At 35.9% G+C, this 25,278-nt stretch overlaps 1 protein-coding gene across 1 annotated transcript; it reads left to right on the top strand.

The window, feature by feature from the left end:
• The first annotated feature begins 2,865 nt into the window (after window positions 1–2,865).
• Window positions 2,866–23,963, top strand: LOC120768861. Its single transcript, XM_040095616.1, has 4 exons — window positions 2,866–3,127; window positions 3,182–3,380; window positions 3,444–3,722; window positions 23,831–23,963. Exons 1-4 carry the CDS (start codon window positions 2,866–2,868, stop codon window positions 23,961–23,963), a joined length of 873 nt encoding a protein of 290 aa, XP_039951550.1.
• The last annotated feature ends 1,315 nt before the right edge of the window (window positions 23,964–25,278 follow it).

Below are 25,278 nucleotides of genomic sequence, written 5' to 3'. Positions count from 1 at the left end.
GGTTAATCAGTCGTTTTATTGGATCAGACTAATAACTAATACACTTTTACTATTTTTTTTTTTTTAATTTTTTGATAAATATTTGTCTGTCAAACTTTTGATAAATCCAATTATTTATTTTCAGCATGCCACTAAAAGCATAGTACTAACTGGTGATCCAAGTAGAGATACTTTTTAAATAGCCTGTTTTTGATAGATTACGCGTGAGTTGTGCTCAGCTGTTATGCCATTATTGTTCGGTATCGTTAGTCATTTAATCAGGGAAAGGCTAACGTTTTCTGATTGGTCAACCTTTTTATGAAAATTCACGTTCTGTAAAGAATGAGTTTCGCGCATTTCGCTAAACTTATGGTCAATGTAATCGGTCTACTGAGCATACTATTCGCGACACCTTCACCCATCTTGAGACCAAGCATTCATTATTGGATATTATTTGACCGAATAGACCATGTTCAGCACGCAGCGAAGAAAATATAGCAGCCGTTGCTGAGAGTGTACACGGATACCATGGAGAGTTGATTAGGCGCCTCTCGCAGCAACTAGAACTAACGTATGGAACGAGTGTCGCATTTAACGTCTAGATCTTAAATTGAAAGCGTACAAAATGCAGTTTGTGCAAGAACTGAACCCGCTCGACCTTCCCAAGGGATCTTGCTTCGCTCTATGGGCTCTTGAAAAATTGCAAGAAGATCCGAACCAAATTTAGTTAAGATGAGGCCCATTTCTGGCTAAATGGGTATGTAGAGCAACCTGAAGAGATTCAAGAGCTGCCATTTTGTGGGCTGATGGAATCAACGGTCCAAAAATGATACTGGTGACAACGTAACCGTCGGTGGCAACCCTTATCGCGCCTTGATAACCGACTCTTTGATGCCTGAAATTAAAGCTCGTGTTCTTGGCGACATTTGATTTCAACAAAACGGCGCCACTTCAAAGGATTTATTGAGAGAACACTTAATTTTACATTTATCATTGTATCACATAAGTACTTACTAGTTACATAGCCTGTAAAATGTTCTGTGTCATGCAGAACCTTCTTCAAGGACTTTTCTTTCCCAACATATTTTTTTCCTACAGGGCCACTATATCTTCGCTCTTATACTCACTTGTTTGTAAGTTTTGGCTTGCAATATCTTCGTCGAGTGTTACAAGTACATTTCGGTAATTGACATTTTGACATCCATTGCCGCACTTGAAAGTTTTGCCGGACCCACGCCTGCTGCAGTGGACAAGTAGTGTGCCGCAATGCTGACATACATATTTGGTTAGTTCGCCTGCAGTGACCGCACTCAGCCATACATCTATTGGGCCTTGTTGAACGAGGACCCTCCAAGAGTAACACTTGAATTTATGTATTAACACACACGATATACATATATACTAGTAAATCTATTCATACATACATATATATATTTAATATGACATTTGTTGCTGAACACTACATATGTTCTCATGCAGCGCACTTGAAAATATCACAGGCGATTAAGTACAAACTTTATGTGTTCGTATTTGCATTACTGCAAGTGCAGACACTTTGTAAGTACACCCACAAGTGAACTTAAGGGTGGCTATGAATGAAAGTACGGAGCGCCTTGCTGTCATCAACAGTCGCTCCGCTTAATCAGAACAGAAAATCAGCTGACATATGAATATACACAAAAATGTGTTGGCATGCAAATGTATTTATCGCCTGTGTGTGGATTACGTACACTATTGAGCAATTATTCAATTAATTACTACTATTTACCCGTGACAAGGGTCAATTACCAACTACGTCGGCAACTTTTGTAACAAACCTTCTGAAAAAAGCTACACACACACTTACACCTTTAGATATTCTCACCTGCCTGTTATCCTTTTGTTTGGTTAACGTGTGAAACTCAAGATATATTCAAAGTGGTTTTCAGACGTTAACATTGTCATTAACACACCACAACTTTCACACCTTCGATCCTTTGTTATGTTAATCTTATGTCCAGCGCCGGCTCTTGTACCTGTTATAATAAAGGACCTTCCTTTCACACAGTTTCCTTATGATGACCATAATTTTAAAGAAATGGGCTTGACAAGGTGTATTATACCCCATTCAACACATAAAAGGATACACAACAAACGTGTTGCATTCGACAAAGCATAAAAGTTACAAGTTTTCGTAGTGGTCAATAGCAAGCCTTCATGCTGCGAAGTATTAAGAATTCGCAAATAAGTGTTTAATTATTAGGATGTGCTTTGTTAACAAATACTATTCTCTAAAATCTATTACACGTTTTAGGAACTTTTGCGCGTAAGAGTAGCATCAACTCCATAGCGTAAGAATAGCTTAACTGCAGATTGATGATATGAAAGTTCAAAGCCTGAATCGTGTCTTTAGTTTAAAAATTTTACTAATCAAATCAACATATCGCGATTTACTAAGGTTAAGCTAATTTTATCGATAGCTATAGTGAAAATCTTCAGTTTCATACAAGTATTGTAAACAATTGAGCATAAGAAACCTAACTGCGTTATGGTTCTCAGGAGATGAGTCAACCATATCCACTTTGATTTTATACACGGACTCTAGGCATTATTGCAGTTATTGAACATTATTAATAACATGATACTGCCTTGATGAATTATTTTCGCATTGTCGTTATTTTAAGCCATAATTTGAAAAAATTTTGCAAGTAGGCCATGAGAAATTCAAAAACTTCATAATTCGAGCTATGTATCAATTCTGATTCATATAGCATTTCAAACGTTTTTTGCTGCGGTGCACGTCATTTGCGACGCTATTTTTGATATTTGTGTTGTGTTTTATTAGGTGAAGTGCTTCTTTTTTGAATATTAAGTTATTTTGTTAAATACTTGTACGCGTTCGAAAAAATGGCTCGTCCACGGTTCTTGACGTTTGAAGAAATGGTGAATGAGGTACTGGATGAGAGTGAAGAAGATGAAGATGCTTCCGATCCTGATACTGAAATTGAAAGTAGTTCGTCTGAAAGCTGTTTATCTGAACCGGATGACATTATTGTCAGTAGTTCAGTTGATGATCCATTGTATATTGCAAAAGATGGTACTACTTGGCGTAGCGAGCCTTACGCCACTGGTCGGTTGGGGAGAGAAAATGTTATCAATTTGCGCCCAGGTAGGTAACAATTGTTTACCAAATTGTTGTAGAATTATGATACTTGGTTTTTAGGTGTAACAAGATTTGCATCAAGCCGGGTAAATAACATTCGGGATTCATTTCTGCTACTTTTTCCATCTTCACTATCAAAAATTATAATTGAAAATTCGAACAACTACGGAAAGTATTTACATGGATCCAACCACCTAGAAATTGACGAGGAATTATTTCATGCCTACTTAGGCATATTATTACTGGCCGGTGTGTATAAGTAAGTATTGCAATAGAAGAGCTTTAAAAAAAATTTAAATGCTTCTTACTATATATTTATCAGATCCAAAAATGAAACTTTGCATGATTTGTTTGAGGAATACTGTGGACGCCCTATATTTCGGTCAATAATGTCTGAGAGAACATTTTTATATATCCACAAAATCATTCGTTTTGATGATGTGCTCACCCGACGTGGCCAAAGAAATGATGACAAATTCGCACCAATCAGAAACCTTTGGGAAAAGTGGTCTGAGCAGCTTCCTATATTCTACAATCCTATTGATTGCGTTACTGTGGATGAACAATTATTGGGATTTCATGGTCGTTGTAAATTTCGCCAGTATATTCCATCGAAAGCCCAGAGATACGGTTTGAAATTTTGGCTACTTGTTGATTCACGCACGTGCTATGTATGGAAAATACAACCATACTTGGGGAAAGGCGTAACCGGAAACACTGAGAGGAATCAAGGAGAACGAGTCGTTCTGGATTTAGTTGATGGGTTGAAAGGACATAATGTCACCATGGACAACTTTTTTTCATCTCACAGCCTTGGCCAAAAATTATTACAAAAGCAAATGACAATGGTTGGAACTATGCGCAAAAATAAAAGGTCTATTCCTCCAAAGCTACTGAATTGCAAGAAAGTTCCACGATATGAATCAACTTTTGCTTTCACTCCTGATACCACTCTCGTTTCGTATATCAGTCATAAGAACAAATGTACAGTTGTTATGAGCACATTGCATCACGCACCTAATATTGAGAATGAGTCAAAAAAGTTGCGCGAAATCATCTCTTTTTATAACTCAACGAAGGGAGGCGTGGACACGGTTGACAAAATGTTGAGTTGTTACTCTTGCAAACGTAAAAATAATCGTTGGACTATGGCGGTATTTTCCAACATAATCGATATTTCTGCTTTGAATTCGTATATTTTGTATAACGATATTGATCCGAATTGGAAGCAAACTCAAAAGCACACAAAACGTAAATGTTTCCTGCATGAGTTAGCAATTTCATTGGCAAAGCCCTATATGGAAAAACGAAAAAAAGGCCCAAGGAACGAATTATCTTTGGCGCTGCTTTCCAAACTGTCATCCCAGAATATTCCTGACACTAGTGATAATGATGCTGGCCCATCAAAAAAACAAAAGAATGATAAGTCTCCGAAAAAAAACCGCGCAAGGTGTCAAAAATGCTATCATTCTGGAGAACATAAAAATAAGGGGACATCGTCATTCTGCTTCTTATGTAAAAAGCCGTGCTGCAACGACAGACATGCCAAAAATATTTCCATAGATTGCATTGATAACACATAAACATGTAATTATTTTAATTATATTTGTCTGAAATTTATCAATAAAAGTAAATGAATTAAAACTTTAAAGTAATAACTACTTTTTTCCTATGAACTGTAGTATGTATCAAAATTGATACATAGCTGGAATTACGAAGTTTTTTTAAAGCTCGATCTACGGTTAAAATATGCACTCATTTATCTATAAGTTTATGTGAGTTTCATAATTCCTTTTTTTTTTTTGTTTAATCAAAACCAAGCTTACTGAGTTCTGAAAGTAGAAAAGTCAACAAAACTCACCTTAACAGACTCACTACTACCACTACTAGAAAACAAAATAATTAGCTTCATTACAGAAAATAATAAATACTGATAAACCAACGTATAGTCATTGATAATTACATATCTTCCACCCGACTCTGCCGGCTGAAATATTTCATTCAAAGAATGCAATCGGAAATTATTAGTTACAGATAAATTGGTTTAGTTTATTACATGAGGATTTCACTATGTTAATTTCTGGAAATGAACTGATATAATCGGGAAGAAAAGGCTTTCATGCATCCAGAAATTTACCTTAACAAAAACTTCTTTATAGTATTTTCCACTATTAGCTCTCTTCCCTAAAAAGCTAGAGAGTTATAATACTATATTTCACATTAGCGATTAATTTTATCCCAGCTAATTCTTTGATAACTACTGTTCATATTCAATCAAAATGATAGGAGTTTTCCTAGAATCAATAAAATACTAAGCTACATTTTTTGTTAAAACTCTGCTTCTCCGATTTTTAATCGGATTATTCTCCAGGGTAATAAGATTGATTATTTTACACCCGGAATGTGTATCAACAACTCAATTGGATTTTGTATTGATGTTGGGATGGACAATTTTGTTCAGGTAAAAAAGGCATCGACGCTCACCGCCTAACCGGTTTAGTTGTTATACATCCTGTGCAGGTAGCTTTTTTGTTTTTCACCATCACTGATCGATAGTATCACATAAATTGCTCCAAATTATGAGCACAATAACGACAACAACGAAAAATTTGTCATCGTATCAACATCAGCTGCATTGCATGCATTTTACCTGCGGCATCTTTGGATGGCACATCGCTGGGTGTGGCATGTCACATGCGCCCGTATAAATGCGCTTGCTTGCTCCACTCGTATGAACAAGAACAAATTGGTGTTCAGAATCGTTTTCGCGCACAAGTGGGCTTGGCATATTGAATTATTTAGCGCGAAAAAGCACAGTTTTATTTATGAACACATACATACAAATATGTATGTTTCAAACATATGTACGTTAATCTTATATATATGAAACGGAATGTACGAATACCTGCTTGGCAGTTCCATTTCGTATAATCAATGCTTACGCCTGCATACCTATTGTACATAGAAGTACATATGCATGATGCATTACAATTTTGCTCTTCTTGCTAGGAAAGCGTTTAAAAATTATTGGATTAAATAAAATACTTTACGCTCGTAAGTTTAAAATGTGTTTTATGTTTCAGTTCAGTAATTATATTTTTAAATGCAAAATCTATCTGACGACAACATAGATAGAAATTATTAGCGAAATCATCCATCATGATGTCGTTATTTTTCTCTGAGTTCGGGCAGAACAGCGTTATTAATAAGAAATTTTTTATTTGTTGATGTTACTTCTTTAGATCGCTATAATATTGATTTTATTCCGGCAAAGTTCCTTACTTCAGCCTTTATAGCTTTTCCAAAAATATAAAGGATTTCCCTCTCTTATCTATTTGAAGTTATGCATTCTTTGATTTCTTGCCTGTGAATCTATGAATTTTTCGGACTACGTGTGGTGCCTGGGAACTTACCCTATGTTTATCAGCGACATATCGTTGTTAAGTGAGTTTAGAGAGTTACGCCGACACGGATCGTGCTGGATTCATATCTTAATCTTCAACTTCCGTTTTAGAACAGAAAAGGCTTGCGGTGATTCAGATTTATCAAAAACACAAGTCTACGACTAGTACAAAGCATTCAAAGACGGTCGAGAGGTGAACAATTGATGAAAATATTGAAAAAGTGCAGGATATGCAAGTGTTAAAGAGATGGCAAGAGAGTTTGATATCTCTCTTGAGTCCGTTTTATTGAATATTTTGGTTATGAAACGCGTTCTTGCTCGACTCGTCCCGCTAAAGCTGAACTCTTTTTTCAAAAAGTCCACCGTAATCATCAGTTTTGGCTCCGTGCAATTTTTTCTTATAAAAAATATCAGCCCACTCCGGGATTAGCAGGGATAGTTGTCAAATTAATTGAAGTTTTTTTTGAGGACAAAAAAAAAACAAAATGGCGAACTTTCAAAAAATGGCGAACTTCCAAAAAATGACGATTTTACTTAAAATTTATTTCATATAATTGATCGTGCTAAATTTTTTTCGTGAATTTTTTCGAAAAGTTCATTCAAAAACAAAAATTTAAAAAAAAGGTGCCCAAAAGTCAATTTTTACAAAAGTTATGGCTATTTGAAAATAAAAAAACCTTTTTTGAAAAATTCATAATTTTTTTTGAAGTTGGACAAAAAATTTTGAAAAAGTTCTCAAAAATGTTTTTCAAAGGGTAGAAAAGGATGGATAAGTTTCAGCAAAATCTAATGTGGTCGGGTTCAAAAGTGGTCGATTTGGTATGGAATACACCACATGTTTTCATGATTTTTAGTATTACAAATTTCTTAACTTATCTTATTTAAGAAAACGAACATGTTCAATTTTGTATACACATACATATGCTTTACACATGTAGTATACATTTCTAAAATAATGCTTTCATAAAATTAATTGTATACAAACGACGTTAATTAATTTACATATACTAGATATACATATATTCCAAAGTACTGGCTACTTAATGTCACTCGACTTCGAAATGTTCATATGACTTTGACATAATTGAAATTTCACAGATCATTTGTGTCAATATTGGCGTTATTAATTTGCACTTTCGTTGCATGTAAATTAAGAGATTATTTTTGCGTTCACTTTCACATGCATTACTTATATACATGAGTACTACAAATGTACTTGAATTAAATGCAATCGCTTCGAGTACCTTTAGAAACATGCAATTGAGTTTGACAGCTGCATTCAAATCATTCATCGCTGTGCTTAAACGTACTCATCTGAAGCAGGCGACATATTATTCAAGTAATTTATTCATGAAATGACTTTATTATTATTGTTGAGTAATATAATCCAGCATGAAATTAGCATAATTTGAATGCGAAATCGTCAACGAGATAGAGATTTATACAACTTTCGATCGGATTTAATTATATTATTATGAATTTTTTTCACGGTATAATACTGGTTCTACTACACATAAGAAACACACTTGCAGTTGGAGATAGTATCCATACGGCTCATAAAAAGTTCCAAGAGTACCGACGATGTAAGCAAGCAATATTTCCGTATTTGTGACGAAGGGCAATCTGCAGACATTCAAGAGCTTCCACTTTATTCAGAAGAAAAAAAAACGGGTTTAAAGTGGTTTGTGGTTCCACAATGATGTCAGTGAAGACGCAACCGTCAACGGCGACCGTTATCGCGCCATAATAACCGACTATTTGATACCTAAAATTGAAGCTCCTGATCTTGGCGACTTTTAGTTTCAACAAAGCGGTGCCGTTTCCTACATATCGCATCAATCAATGTATTTATTGAGAGAACACTTCGTGGAGCAGAAGATACACTTTTGCGATAATTTCGCGTTTTGGGCCGGTCGATGGGACACCAAAGTCGTGTAATACTACACTGTTAGAGTTTTTCTTGTGGAGATACGTAAGGTCTAAAACCTAGGTGGACAATCCTGCTTCTATTCAGATTTTGGAGCAAAATGTCACGCGTGTTAATCGCCAGTTACCAAGGGAAATGTTTGAACGTGCCATCTAAAATTGGAATCAACGGGTGGACCATCTGAGACGGAGCCACGGCTAAATATCCTATCCAACTACGAAAAATTTTTTTAATGCTCAAAGGCTAATCAATTGGACTTCTTACATAGCGCATTTGTATACTCTCGCAACATGTTGCTACAGATAGTATAATAGTTTTGATCCCATAGCAGTTGTTTGAATCGTCTGAAATGAATCGAGTAGATGGGAAATTACGTATATGTACATTGATGATCTTGAGTTTGGCACCGCTCGTTTCAGGTGCCAAACTCAAATATTTCAAGAACTACTTGACCAATTTGAACGAAATTTGGTTTGCGAGGTTATCTAAACATTTACACTAGTCAAAATAAGTTTGCGTAAAAATGTTTTCGTCCTTTCGGACTACATGACCTAGTTAGCGTGGCCGCTGCCTCTTAATTCGCTGAACTCAGTCAATGGCGTCATATATCTCATACAGCTCATCGTTCCATCGAATGCGATATTCGCCGTGGTCAACGCGCAAAGGACCATAAATCTTTCGCAGAACTTTTCTCTCAAAAACTCGCAACGTCGACTCATCGGCACTCTGCACCATATAGCAGGATGAAAGTTATGATTGACTTATAGGGTTTGGTTTTTGTTCGTCGAGAGAGGATTTTGCTTCTCAATTGCCTACTCAGTCCGAAGTAGCACCTGTTGGCAAGAGTTATCCTGCGTTCGATTTTTAGGCTGACATTGTTGGTGGTGTTTACGCTGGTTCCAAGATAGACGAAAGTACATATCTACGATTTCGAAGTTATGACTGCCAACAGTGACGTGAAAGTCAAGTCGCGAGTGCGACGACTGTTTGTTTGATGACAAGAGATATTTCGTCTTGCCTCGTTTACTGCCAGACCCAAACTATGCACCAGCAAAAATTACAGAGTTGCCAAATTTTCTCTACAAAAATTTTCATTTGCCGCGAAGTGCTCTCGTCTTAGTTACTTCTCCGTAACAATAGTTTGCCGTAGTTTAAGATATTCCTGTTAAAAAGGTAATTTTTGTTTTTATGGCATCCATGCACAGTCCATCCTTTTAGCCGCACCACTGCAGTATATTAGAAATCTGCGAATCCATTCAAAGATTTATTTCAAGCTCAAGGATAAATATTCACACTTGCACAAATGCAAACACTATTTTTTTTTAAACGCACACTCATATACGTATAAGCTTTTTATGATTATGGAAAGGTATGTTTGTATGGAAGACATGTGTGGCGCCTTACAATCCAATCTTGTGAAACCAAACTAGGTCATAGTTGCTCAGTTTTACCTGCTTTTATTTTCACTTTGTTTTAGTTCTGCTACACTTTCATACTTGCTGTTAATGTTTTTTCGGTATCGGTGTTCTTGCCACTTGAAGCCGTCTGGCAATAATAGTTCATTTCAATTTCTCGTTTTTCTTGCATTTGTTGTTGCACTATTCCACGTTGTCATTTTTTTTCTTTCGTTATGTTCGTTCAAATGCATATATGTACGCATGTACATGTGTTCGTGTCTACTGAATTCCAACAACTTCCGTAACATTTCTGGCCACAATCCGTCGATTCTCAAGCATTTTCATTTGTTTGTACTTCAGTATTATTATTTAGTATGTTTGTTGCGATTCAAAAACAAATGTTAAATTTAATTTTATTCTTGTTGTTTCCTCATAACTCGGATGTGATGAATAAAGTTTCGACTTGTGGTGAAATTGTTGAAAAGCTAAGTATCCGCAGAGCTTTCAGAAATTGTTTACATTTCAATACATATGTATGTGAAACTATTGTGTCTATAGAATTTCTTCGTGCATATACATTGGTGATTACTTTTTCATAAATTATAGCACTTGCTTTTATTCACTTGTCTAAACTAAGTATAAACTTTGAATTGTCCTGCTGACTGTGCGTATGAGTGACATTGAGTGTTCGCAGAAGTGACAGAGTTCGTATATGTGTGCTTGTGCCTTTGAACCTAGCTTTACAGGTACCTACTATTATATAACTTCAGAGCTGTTGGCATATATGTATATGCAAATGGTTTTATATGTAAGAGCACTACTATAACCACTATAAGTCGTTTATGGGTGCGACATGGCCATAAAAAACATTTATACTTTGTTGATGTGCACGCATCTTTCCGTAAATCAATTGCGTTACGAGTAACACCCACTACCTCCTTCTCCACACTTCCAACTGCTGTAATTATAACCCATAAGCAGCAATGAGTCAAGAGCTCACCTCAGGCGGACCGTGTGTCATAATGGTACGGTTAATCGATCAGCTGACGACTTAGTAAATTTTAGTCACACTGTGCTTTAGTGTTAGCTTAACTGTTTGGTTATTTTTCTTGATTTCTTCATATCATTTTCTCTTACTTTGTTTATTAATTTTGTTTCTATGAAATTAGCATGTTTTCATTTTATCAGTTCTATGATGTTTCCGGTTTTCGACTCTACTCGGTTAAATTGATGTTGAAACAATACAACTTCATATAAGCCAAAATTATTATTCTCAGCCGAAATTTAATTGATATTGCCACTCCAAAAAATTAAGTTTTAAAAGGTAATTAAACTGCTGAATATTTATTTCAACGAAAAAAGCAATTTAATCTAGTAGTAATTGCTCACAAAATGAAGAATTATTATTTAAATGGACATTAGCTTTAAAATATTATGAACACCAGTTAATTACGATGTGTCTTAGATCTATGCTTACGACCTAGAAACAGACGATCGCCACCCACCACATGCCAACACGAGCTGGCATTAGCACGCATACACGTGTGTATATATGTTAAATACCGAATAACAGCACAACTGGTTGTTTGGTGGGTTTAAATTTGCTAATCCGTCTGGATCTTTTATTGCGTATAACCACCGTTCATATGTTTGTGTGTGCCGGTGTTTGTATATCAGCTTGTTAACATGCGCGTGATCAGCAAATATTCACAACTCCATTACAATTCAATTTACTAGCTAACAACGGCAATAATCGCTTTTCACTTCAGGGATTTTCCTGCGCCATCAGTTTCCCCAGCGTGGCCCCACTTCCAATTTTTTCAGGCAAACCGCTTGAGTTTAATTGGAACCTTCCATTGCGTCACCCCAATTTTATTCTCCCACTCTAAGTTTTTTTCCTCTCTTAGTGGCTCTAACTATATTTGTAAGCCAACTTTTGCTCACTTCTATTACTTTTGCCACTTTAACAGTAGTTTGTTCCGCCTGCCGGAAGTGGAAATCGCCATTTGTGTGCCTGCTAAAGCAGCTCCAACAGATTGAGATGTAAATAATAATTGTAATAATACAAAAAGAGAATTGTGTATGTATGTATACGCGATTATGTGAAACAAAAGGTCAGTTGATGGCAACTTACTCCTGTTAGCAAAAAAAGTCCAATCCATTAATCAATTTGCTTTGAAAGCAAAATAAATTTATTTGCAATTCCAAGTTGGTTAAGCTACAACAAGAGCATAAGTATATTTCGATGTGTGTGTATGCGCACTTTTGTGGCAGATTACGGGCGTTAGCATTTAGCTGCACACAAATGACCCGCTTGCTGTTAAACTTTTAGAATATTGAATGCTAGCTTGACTATTTCATAACACATAAAATAAACAAATGCCATTGAGTGTGAAGCTACTTTTGAAGTTCGAAAAATATTGACTTTGATATTCAAAAGATTCTAATTAAGGAAATGGTTAATCAATAACCAATCATAACGGTATGTAAAATGAAATTAAACCAAACTAAATGAATTACTTTAGTAACCTTGTGAACTATGATGATTTTTGGCAAACTTGTAAGCAATCGCCCAAAAAAGTTTACGAAACACAAAGACTTTAGTTATTATAATTTTCGCTTTTAGAAATAAGTTTCAAAAGTCAGAGTTTACAATAGATTGAACAAAATTTTCGGGATTATTTACATTTCTTTTGAAAAAGGTTCCAAGCCGTAGAACCTTAAGTGGTTACATGGGTTTTCTCGCGTAAAAAAACAGTCCTTTTTTAACAATTTTTTTCTCATATATAAAATGAAATATTTTGTTAAAATTTTTTATTGCTACAAGTATACACCATTAACAAAGAAATTTTAAAATTTTTGCAAAAAAAAAAATTATTTTATCTCGGCCATTGTGGCGCCATTTCCGGTGATCACTCGGAAAAAAGATTCATTTCGCATTAGTAGGATAACTCCTTAGAGAATCATCAAAAGTGAAAAAATACTTGTTTTAGTTGGAACTTTAACTTAGAACTTGGACGAAAGAAAAAAACTGAAATTTGGTTTTTGGGCAGACTATTTTACAAAAAAATTAAAACTTCTTTAAAAATTTCGCAATATTTTTGTTTTTAAAATAGTTGTAATCGAAAAAAATCCTTCCTCCCAGTCTTTAAAAATTGTATCTCAAAGACCTGTGTAAAATTCCATGGAGGTCAGTTGAGTAGTTCTTAAGAAATCTTGCAACCGGCTTCGAAAGCACAGTTTCGACAAAAACGCGTTCAAAGACGGCGCACTTAGCCTAGCTATCCTCGAGCGCACAAGTTCTTAAAGCTATATATCCGAAACTATTACTCGGATTAATCACTTGAAACTATCAGCCTGATCAATTGGAAAACTTTAGGACAATAATATAATATATAAAATATATATATTATATAAAATCGATTTTTTTAAACCCATAAACCCAGGTAAATATTTCGCTAGTCGATGCGGAAATGAACTTAAATATGAGAGGATACGAGTTAAAACTTGTTTTCTGTAATTGCCTTAGAGATTATCTTCATATCTCTTAAAAAGGCTTCCAGGCCATAGGACCTTAAAACACACAAATTTTGAACTAATATCGCCTGATTTACCTTCGTGTAACTTTTGTCTATTCAGCAAATTCACTTGACCACTCCGAGTACACTGTTTTGACTCAATTGAGGACATGAAAGCTGAATCGGCTGAAGGCTCTGATCTGATTACGACGGAGGATTTTTCCGAGTGCTGTGATGACTGGAGAATTCGTTGGCATAAGTGTACGACAGGGGGAGGAGACTACTTTGAAGGGGACGAAATTCACCTATCAATTTGAACACAGTAGTAAATGTGAGAGGATAATTACTTGACCGCTACTATTGGCTTGCCTCGTTTTCCACTATCATTTCTCGTGTTGATTGATTATTGATTATTTTAGAGTTTATATCAGGATATCCATGATTCAATGCGTCACGTTTAATAGGTATTATTTGAACTTCTGAACTACAAGTATTTTTAATGGCTTTTGAGCACTTCTTAATGCAACCATTGCCCACACACTTATTTAACTTCAATTTCCTAATATCAAGAAACATCGCAAGTTTACTTCATACTGGACGTCAATATTTCTCCGCTCCGAATTGACGAGGCTTCAACGTAGCATGATAGGTCAAACGAAATAGACTATCTTAGTATATCGCAAACCTTAAGTTTAATCTAGATTTTGGCCAATGCTTTTGGCTCCCAAGTACATACATACTAAATGTACATAAAAATATTTGAGGAATCTCATTGAAATAAATGGCCTACTTGACTAGAAATAACTTAATATCTTGTTTGTTTCGTATACTCAAAAGATTTTCTTGTACCTCATTGAAATGCACCACCACTAGTCGGAATTCTGCTGAAACTAAAAGCCTCGTTTTGGAGGATTTTCAAACTTTTCCTGCCTAACATCAACTTTTCGTCTTAAAAAGTTTACAAAAAAGTTGTAGTTACTATAAATAGTGTTGACCTCTTCCCAACTACTATTATTTTTTTCGCCTTTTTCAATTTCTGCCCTATTGTTTCTTGCTACTGATTTATTGTTTCTAGCTTTAGCCCATCGCCATTTGTTTCTCTCTTCTTCTACTTTTCTTTTCGTGTTTCTATGCTATTTAACATTTTGCGTAATTTGTCAAAATGATAAATTAGTCCGGCAATTGCAATAGAAATGGAACCAATTTTTCCATTTTCTTTGCAGTGGTGATAGATTCGGCAGTAGAAAAGTAGAAATGAAAATTAAATAGTAAAATGTCGCCATAAGGTTGCAAGAAAGCCCATAGCATAGTGTGACCAGGTTTGCGTCATAAGAGCGTGACCACCAAAACGGGCAGCGCTGTAATGTTTAAAGTGACAAGGTATTTTATGCAAATTTTCCTTATGACAAAAGCAAACATTTTTTGTTTTCTATTTGGAAATACTTCTTATGCTAATGAGATGTAAATCCATTTAAAAGGGTATCCTTCACAAGCATTCTTCTATGTTTTATTCAGAACTTTATTTCTAGATTTTTTACAGCACTGCTATATATCAGATTATTTTTTAGTAGTAGCTATAGGTTTAAGACCCACTAATTTATTTAATGACAAAGTGACAACTGGTCACTCTAGTACCCACACAGAGTAGAGTTCCGTTCCCACGACAGCCGGGAAGTAACCGGAACAAACTCAGATTTTTATACAACAACCGGAATGTTTAACGTGGGCACCTGCTGACGACAGGACTGTCAACTCGGCACCATTCCTCGAAATTACTTGAGGAATGCTGTTTGCCATTACAACAACAACAGGAGGCTTATCCGCCATCACATCATTATTGCTTGTTCGAGGAAATTACGAAATAAATAACGCTCGCCAAAGTGAAATATTTTGCATTCTTTTTAGCTGTTACATCGTTTCTTTTACCCTCTTTATTTAAGGTTTTATTTGTTTTTGTAATTTATTTGATTAATTTTCTTCCACGGTTTTTTGTTTGTAGTGAAAAGTCGGAGGTTTTGCTTCCAAATTAAAATGGAAAATTAGTCATTTGTATTTTGGTATCGGACTAATGAGCCAAATATAGCTATTTGCTATAATTAATGCGTTCAATCAAAATTTTTTTGAAGTACCATGTTTTACAGGTGTACCTTATTATGTAGGTACACTCATACCGGTGAGTTGGTGGGTGAAACGCAAACAACGAAAGAACTTACACCCAAACTTATCCGGTATCCCCCTAACTCAGAATATAATCTCCGGTTTACAACAAAAATCACCAAGCCAAAATCATGGTATGGGGTTGATTTACACAATGCGGTGTTGGTCCAATTCACTTAATTGAAGGCGTCATGGATCAAAGGGCATATGTCAAAATAAAATATATTACCTCATATTTTATTTTGACATATGCCTCATGGAATATGCCATTGATAAGGGCATATCAACAGGATGATGACCCCAAACATACTACCAAGTACGCAAAAGAATGGTTTAACGCCGACGCGGTTGAGGTTATGCGGTAGCTTGCTCAGTCTCCTGTCTCAACCCCATAGAAAACCTGTAAACCGATATGAAGAAAAGAATAGCGGAAGATAAATCAACCAATTCCACAGATTTTTGGCATCTAGTGTAAGAGGTTGGAGATCGGAGATGTGATGTCGTGCTAAAAACCCGCATGTACCCTTAATTTACATATACATATAATGATAATCAGAAAGCAATATGGTGTAATTATTACTCGCAATGGAAATAATATTTGCTTTTGGGATAATTAATAATTTAATTGAAAATAACTATTAAAATTATTATTATTAATTAACTCATTTTAGAGAGCGTAGAAGCTTAAATTAATTTATTGCTTATAATTTTCGAAGTAAAATATATATTTTTGAAAATTAAAGAGGCAGACAAACTTTCTTTTTTTTATAATATTAATATCTAAAATCGTTTTGCTAAATGGAGTGTTTACATAGGCAGATCGATTAAATCTAAAATGAGCGATCAAAAATTCAGTTCGATATCTATTTCTCAGATTTAACCTTACCAATTTATAAAGCAAATATAAGAGCTAAAAATGAAATAAAATTTCACTGAACAACTTGTGAATTAACCAAATTGAAGAACTTGTTACCTTAATTGTCTTTTAAATTCGCATTCTCTCACGCAGAATTAATTTCATTTACAATTGCCCTTAGGTGTTAGAGCCACTTCAAAGGCAATATTTTGGTGCTCCGTAAAAAGGTTGGCCAATCACGCTACACGTACATACATATACTACGCGCTGTTGTGGCAAGAAATTTAGATTAACAATTACTGATGCTTTCAACACCTTTGACGTGCTTTGTTTAACCCTTACGCTTCACGGAACGCAACCCATTGACCTAAAACTTGGTTGCTCTTTTTGGCACTTCACGATCGTGTTAATGTATATTCTATCTGAATTTGGTTTTGCCTTCGTGTTGTTAAATTCAGTTGAATCACCACAGAATTTTTTATTGAAATCAATAAATTGTGGTTAAGTTATCCTTTCGTTTACCTTTTTGTTGAACATGACCCCTAAATATATCCCTTTTCTTTCCATTTGGAACACGTGCGCCCGCTGATTTGTCACCTGACTGAATTAAATACATATAAGTGTTTGTTTTTTTACCTCACCACACTTTTCTATACACAATATATGTTTGTTGGTTCCCATTTTTCTCTCCTTTCTATTTTCGTCTAACACGAGTCAACTACAAGCTTTGACGATTGCAATAATATTTAATCACAAAAACAGTTTGTCCAAGTGTTGCTCTTAATAAAATGAATCAGCGACATGCGCATGAATGAGCTGACTTGCACACATATGTGTGTATAGTTATATGTACATACATACATATGTACTTCATTTGAGAATATCCAGACCCAATATTGTAACCAAGTTAGCAACGTTAGCAATAACTAGAACGACGACAGCGTGCAGGTTCAGTGGGTGAAAACAAAGATTTCGAAGTTACACGCAAATTTGAAAACTCGTTTCAGAGTGCTTAAAAGTGCACTATAAACTTTAAAGGCGTCTTACTCAAAATTGTTTTTTCAAAGTCGGTGACCAGCTAAACCTATTATCTCAAACTTTAACACGAGCTCCTTAAATATATATTTTCCGTATATAATCAAAGATTTCTTCTAACCGATAAATATTTTTTATAAACAATTTAGGTCCGAAATTTCGGTCAACAAAATTAATTTTGCTTTTTCCTTCGATTTTCTTTACTACATTTAGCATCACTTTAACGAAATCTATTTGATTTTTTTATTTCAGAGGAATCAGTTCAGAGATATAGTGGTCATCGCAAAACGTCGTTTTTGAGAGGATCTCCCGGAGATCACCTGTTGTACTTTCTTCCCAAATATTTTTACTTATACTAAGTCTTAAAATATAGTTAAATAATACCACAATATGCGTAAAAAATTTGGGATTAATAAATTTCAAAGTTTTTCCAAAAAAAATCGGAAAATTTCACTTTTTTCCGCCTTCTAACTGTATACAACCGCTTAAATGATGATTCTGCTAACAGCCAAGCAAACTGCCAGGCTACTTGAGAACTAAAAAAACGCAACATAAGCAACGGATTGGAGTGGCTGGCGTCGCTGCTTATATCACTTGAATGTGCTCACAGCTACACACAACCCAGGCAGACGTACTAACTTTTGGCCATTAGTAGTTTAGTGGCAATGAGAGTAATTGACCATTTGAAAGACGTGAAAGCTTCGCTGAAGTTTCAAACCTACTTAGTTGTTATAGGTTTCAACGTTTTCAACGTAGTCGTGAGGACTTAAATGACGATCAACATGTGGCCGACATCAAATTCCGTGATCACCGGAAATTCCATCAAAACTGTGCGTGAATTCATCAAAAATCAGCTGAAATCATCATTGAAATTCATGGAAATGGAATTAAACATTGGGTTTACGAAAGGTGTGTGCACGATTTGATCCGCACAAATTGACTGACGACCAAAAGTTGCTCAGAATCCAACATTCAAAAGACGATTATTTGACCAATAATCACATTTTAACCATTAACCACTCCCCGTATTCACCTGATATGGCACCTTGCGACTTCTTTCTTTTTGGAAAAATGCATTTACCGATGAAAGGAAAGCGTTATGCAGACGTAGAGGCCATTCAAGACGCTTGCACCAGCATACTGGCGGCCATATCGGCCAACTAGCTAAAACACTCGTTCGACATGCTTTTGGACAGTGCAAAAAGCTATATTGAAGCAGAGGAAGACTATTGTGAATAAAATAAATTGATTTTGTCGAAGAAACTATTTGTTTTGTTGTGTTTTTTTAAGTCCTGTTTACTTTGGAACCCATCTTGCAGTTATATAATTGTATGTTTCTTAAATGTGGTTGCGATGACTTTTATGCCCACAAAACTGAACAGAAACCCATCGAAAATAAATGATAAAATAATGTCAGTCAAATTGATTGAAAGACAGCGCAAACTCTACCAACGTGAAACAAGGTCAATCAAATGGTGAAGCCACACGATACAAGGAATGCGTTCAACCCAATTTAATAACTATACGGACTCTTATGTTAAATTATTTTATTTTTGCCTGTTTCAAGGTGAGTTAAAGTACACATACAAATTTTATATATGCATGTATACGCAATATATTTGTATGTGAAATGTCATACATCAAATAGTTCGTCCCTTGTCATGGCTACGACATGTGCTCGTTCAGAATTATTCAGAATTATTTGCAGAATTTACTTATTGGAACTGCGTCAGCTTATAAATAAATAATTACAGGAGTGATAAATGAGACGAAGTGTTGCAAGTCTATTTTTGTATGCCCTTAACGATATAAGCACGTAAGTTTATGGGAATCAAACGCACACAGAGCGAAAGTAGCGTAACATCGGTACGATCGAGAGGGAAATCCAATAGCTCTACAGGATAAATAGGCAGCATGCTACGTCCACACGAATACTCAGAATATGAATTCGAAATATACAAATGTAATTGCACTACTAACTGGTATAAGTTCTTCATTAGTTCAGTTGAAGTAGGAAAATATGCGTTTGGTGTGGCAAATTTTGGGTTAATTAGGGATGTAGTATGACCTTTAACGACACGGTTCACAGAAAAAATTCGCATAGAGGTTTTAAAAGAGATAAACTCAATTATTTAAATTCAAAGTAGAATCTGCAATAAATAGCAGAAAAGATGGAAAACTTGAAGGAGCAGGAAGATGAGTTGTTTAAAGCTTAGAAGAGTAATCCTGGTTTTCGCTGAAAAACATCCAATGAGGTTGTGTAATTATTGCAGTAAACAAATTGTTGTATACAATTTCTCTTCGTAATTGTTTGTTCTTCAGACGTTTTTCTTTTTCGCTATTTGCTACTAATTGGAGATTACAAATGTAGCCAAGTCCTACTCAATCTGGCATTTGCTTCTTATCAGCTTTTCAGCGAAATATTTGAATAGCTCTTCCGGCAATCCATGTGTCTCTATCGTTTTGTTCCTCTTCAGAACGGTAATACTCGTAGCTATTTGAACTTCTTCATGGTCGAATCATCGGATCTATTATCATCGATTGGGAAAACGGGCTTACCATCTCCTGATGTTATGCTTTCACTGCCATTCAGCAGACTAGAGAAGGGTTCCCTCCATAATTTCAGTATAGTCTGGGCATCAGACACTCCATATCGGGCCTTTTCGCAAACCATTAGTTTCGTTTGTAGCTGTACATAAGGAGCTTGAAATGTCGTCCCTCAGATCCCTTATACCAAGTTACTGATGAGTGCTCTCAGAGATAGTCTATACTTTTAGCTTTTTTAACTCATACAATCTGCTTAGAATCAGAGAGATCGAAGTCTATATCCAATTAAAGTCAACTTTTAGTTGTATGGAGTGGCCTATGGACGAAATGGTGATCATTACTTTTATACGCCTTTAGTGAGACAGCGATTTAGAGTGGAGTTGAACTTATAATTGAGATAGGGCTGTTATACCAAAATCGCTAAGCGTAAATGCGTGTAGAAAATGTATTACCGGCATATGCCTCTTATAAATTGTGTCTTTATTAATAACTTCAATTAATACTTTTTATAAAAGTTTCTCAAAAGAAATCTTCACTTAATATAAACCAGATGACTTTTAGCTACATCCATGACGAATGTACAGTATCCGATCCAAAAAATTTACATATGAATCCATTAATCTTTCGCATAGGACTTAGCGTTTCGCGATCTTGTATTTGCAATGTCAATCCTGGATCATAAGGCAGCCCGCCTTCTACTCGTTATCACAAACTTAATCTCAGATTCATACCACTGTTGCTAAATTATTGGTGGAGAAATATTCAAAAGAGGTTATTTGGTTATTATTTTTAAGATGTAGGCGACTTTGAATGCTTAATAAACCTATTATATTCAAAGACTATCTAAAGTGTAAGATTTCCCGTCGGTCAGGGATCAAACGCAATATATTGGTCGATAATTTTCGATTTTATAAAAACGAAAGTTTGAAGGCATAAAAATAGACACGTTGAGATGTATAGGTAGTATTATGAAGCAAGTTTTACCAGCGATCGGGTAGATTAATTGCGCAGTGTATGACATTTGGATTAACGGGTGATTTTCAATTTCGTAAACATTTTTTAAAAACTAGAAAAAAGTCAAAGCTTTACCAATGCCCGGTTGCTATTAATTTGCTTGTTTATTACGTCTGCTTCACATCATTTGAGACTACAAGCTCAACGAGAAACGTATGCCACATAAACAACGTTATCTACAAACACACTGGCCGTCTTCTACTCCTGTGCTTTCACAGCTATGCCTCTTTATAATGGGGTAATTCTGTAATGGATACTTAAATAGCACTTTCACTTCCTTTTTACCCACACTATGATGGGTATATGGTAAATTTTTATGCCGCCTCTCAATATAAGAATTGTGTAGCTGTCGGCAGCATTCACAAAAATTCTTATTCAACACTTGTCTTTCTGATATACGCTGCCGACTGTTGCATGCTGCAGCAGAAGAGGAGTCAAGCCAGCAAGCTCAAGAGTGGGTTCAGCAATGTTTAAGAGTTGCTAATGTTGCTGTTTTTGCTCTCTCACTCTTTTTTGTGATTCGTGGTTGCAACCAAATAGACTGTGAAAGCTTGAATAAGCAGTAAACTGGTACTGGTAGAGTAAAAGCGTTTGCCACTTGTGTTTCAAAAGCAAATATCCATTCGGGCCGGACGTGCGTGGAATTGAAATGTTGTGAAGCACCGCTGATGGGCGCTTGTTGCTTGGTGAGCCATGTGTGGAAATATATACGTATGTATATTCTTGTGCTTTTTGAAAAATTATTAGGCTTTCACTTTCCACTTGCATATTTTTTCTTAGTATATACCCAATAAGGTTATATGTTGATTGCTGTATCAAAATAATCAATTACTGTGAAACAAGAAAGTAATTTATACCCTCTTAATTTAATTTATAACCTTTTAAATTCAAATTGATGAGTGAAATGTGAACAGCTTTTTTGGCAAGAATCAAAAATAAGTTATAAAAATGCTGGAAGCCTAGTGCTTCTGGGAGAAATGAAAATATTTCATTTATTGGGTAGTCGAGAAAGTCTTTTCGTATTTTGTCAATAGTTGTCGTTGCGGTCAAATATCTCCAGTGCTGCCAATGGCATTGTGTTATGCCATATAGTGTTGGGAAGGTGAGATTCTAAAATAATGAGGAAATAATATTTGTATTCATTTTAATTAATTTTCTTGGCTCAGTATACTCTTTTAGGTGAGCATGAAAGCGTTTCCTTTCATCTATAAAGCTGATGGTGAAAGTGTATTTTAATAAACTTGCCTAGGGTTGATCAAAATTTGGCCATGAAGCAATCAGATTTAATACAAAGCTAATGTTATTATCCCTCTTATTAAAATACGGACACCACTGTGAAAAGAGGAAATCACTGCTCAGACTTTTGAGGACTTAAGGTAAATCACCATTGAGGCTTTCGCTATAAATTATATGATATTATTCGAACCAGCATCAATACCAACAACAACGTCAGCCTCGAAATCAAACGCAGAATATCTCTTGCCAACAGGTGCTACTTCGGACTGAGTAGACAATTGAGAAGTAAAGTACTCTCTCGACGAACAAAACCAAACTTTATAAGTCACTCATTATAACCCTCCTGCTATATGGTACAACAACTGATGAGTCGACGTTGCGAGTATTCGAGAGAAAAGTTCTGCGGAAGATTTATGATTCTTTCCGCATTGGCATCAGCGAATACCTCATCCGATGGAACGCTGAGCTGCACGAGTTATACGACTGCATTTACATAGTTCAACGAGTTAAAAGACAGTGGCTACCCTGGCTAGGTCACTCCAGCTCTGAAAGTATTCGACGCAGTATCCGCCGGAGAAGCAGAGGACGAAGAAGACCTCCACTCCGTAGAAAAGACCAGGTGGAGAAGGACCTGGCTTCGTTTGGAATATCCAATTGGCGCCATCTTGCCAAAAGATGAAACGACTGGCGCGCTGTTATTAACTCGGTTATAAGCGCCTAAACGGTTTCTACGACAATGTCAATGTGTATTCACTCATGCAACTGAATCTGCCTGATTCAACAGCCACACAATATATTGATACCAAATCAGCTTAGAGTGTGTCATGAACGTCGTTTGCGCCACCCTGTCACATATACTCTCGATAACTACCGGGGTAGTGCCCCACAAGCACTTCGGTGCAACCATATATTAAAATTATCATACTTGGATATAAGGGCAAACCAGCTATGCTGTTAACGCTACCCAATAATTCAATAGTGGCACCAGCTGGCGCGTGCTGATTCGCTAGTGCCTTACAGCTTGCTGGTTACTTGCAGCGCGTACTTGGCCAATATCAAGCGTGTAAAAGGTGCAACTGCATATAGATACCTACAAATCAGCCGACGTTTTCATATAATTGCTTTCACAACTCTGCCGCTGGCACACGTGGCGTCAATTCTCCTGCGGCCTCTTCAATGTTTGGTGACATAGACGTTCCAATTTTACTATTTACTATCTTTCTTCGCACATAAATTCCACAATGACTTGCGTGCCTCTGTGTCGCCTGTGGCATTCGCCGTGCTTGTGTTTTTAAGTCGGCTACTTGGCGTCATTACCGCCCACGCGCTCTGCTGCGCTCACCTCATGCTCATCTTCATTGCTGTCACTTTCACTTTGCCTGCCACTTCGCGTGTGTCTCTGTGCGTTTAGGTTTCTATCGATTTCACACAGTGAATTGTTGTAGGTGGTCTTAACACAATTTACCCATTCAACATACCTTGAACATTACCTTCTATTTAAACAGACTACAAATTTCTTACAAGTCTCTAATTTCATTTTAAAATTTTACGCGCCACCTGTTATTTTGTATATAATATGTATACATTCACTTTCTCTCTCTGGGCGTCTTCGCCCACAGGCTACAAGATGTCTCATCAGTGTGTCGTAATCGCGTCACTAGCGTAGAAGTCGAGGACTTCATGCGCAGCGGTCCCCAACGGCCGGAACCATCAGTGCTGTTCTGCAACACGCACACCTGCCCTCCAAATTAAGTTTGGCAACGTTTTCTCGCCACTGGCAACTTTAGCTTTTACATTTTATTTCTGTCAGTCTTTTTTTACGTTCACTTAACTGCTATCGGATATCAAAATTTAATTTTTTACTAAAACATAGTTTTAAAGATCGTTCGAAAACAGTGTCTGAAGAAAATCAAATGTTTTAATAGCGAATAGTTTACCTTCTGCCCTTTGAACAGACGAAGCCTCGAAAATAATTTGAGTAAGTATTCCATATTTTTAAAGCAGATAAAATTTATGTTTTTCAACTTTTCAAATGGAAAGTAAAACTCAGGATGGACATTCCAGTACGAGATGGGACTTCTGAAGAAGTAATAGGCACGTTCGCCCGACATTAAGATAGCAAAAGAATTGCCCATATCTACCATGACATTTCCATGAAAATGGTACACTGCGGTTGAGGTTCACAGCAAAGTGAAAAATTTATCAAAGAACTACAAGTATATTTCCATATACATATCCAAACATATTTTCAGAGAGAAGCATACATAAGTTAAAATTTTTTTTTTACAATTCATTTGGACAGGCTTCCAGATCATCCAAACCATCACCAACACCTTCGCTGCCATCGCTCTTCTCTCCGCTTCTGTCTCCTCAGCTGTCAACGTCCTCATTTCAGTTGCCTTGCCCTCCGCTGCCACCAATGCCGTCCCCAACTAACATGATGTCATATTGATATGTTTTTGTAAAAGAAAATGATTTTGTGGCAACTGGGCGGCTAACAACCGCAATGTTTATCTTCTATCCATTTCTATTTAAAATTTTATGAATGACAATCAGGCGTTTAGTGCTAAGAAAAATCAGTACCAAGTTTTATCAATATACTTCAATATAGACTCATCTCATCACGGAGATTATTTATACATATCATATGTATGTGTATGTAACAAGCAATCATTAAATGAGCAAAACTATTATACTCAGTAGCTACATGTTGCGAGTGTATAAAAATGATTTTTTTTATTTAAATTTTAATATTTGGCCTCATTTAATAACATTTATTATCGTCCAGCTGAATTAGACTTCGAATTTTACTTTAAATTTTCACCCATTAATTCAGGTCACTATTGACTTTTCAGCACAATAATATTGCATGTTAACACTCATTCTGTTCTTGGTCACATTGTGGGGACCATTGTCCATTTTATTCGTTGTTAACGCTTTGACTTGTTTTGGTGAACTTCAACAGCAACATCATATATAATACTTTTTGTAAGTGTGTTTTACTTGTGAGTGGGCCATTGAGTGAGCAAACGAAAGGAATGCCTGAGCACATTAAATGTAGCAACAC

Source organism: Bactrocera tryoni, chromosome 2, assembly GCF_016617805.1.
Source record: "Bactrocera tryoni isolate S06 chromosome 2, CSIRO_BtryS06_freeze2, whole genome shotgun sequence".
Lineage (NCBI taxonomy): Eukaryota > Metazoa > Arthropoda > Insecta > Diptera > Tephritidae > Bactrocera > Bactrocera tryoni.
The sequence above is the reverse complement of the archived record's forward strand: the minus strand, read 5'-3'. Positions and strand labels throughout refer to the sequence as shown.

What these genes read in the sequence shown, in the direction of transcription:
- LOC120768861 (XM_040095616.1), top strand. Translation starts at nt 2,866, where the DNA reads ATGGCTCGTCCACGGTTCTTGACGTTTGAAGAAATGGTGAATGAGGTA. An exon ending in TGTTATCAATTTGCGCCCAG is followed by an intron (nt 3,128 to 3,181) that starts GTAGGTAACAAT and finishes CTTGGTTTTTAG; the next exon opens with GTGTAACAAGATTTGCATCA. An exon ending in GGTCGTTGTAAATTTCGCCA is followed by an intron (nt 3,723 to 23,830) that starts GTATATTCCATC and finishes CTTCGCCCACAG; the next exon opens with GCTACAAGATGTCTCATCAG.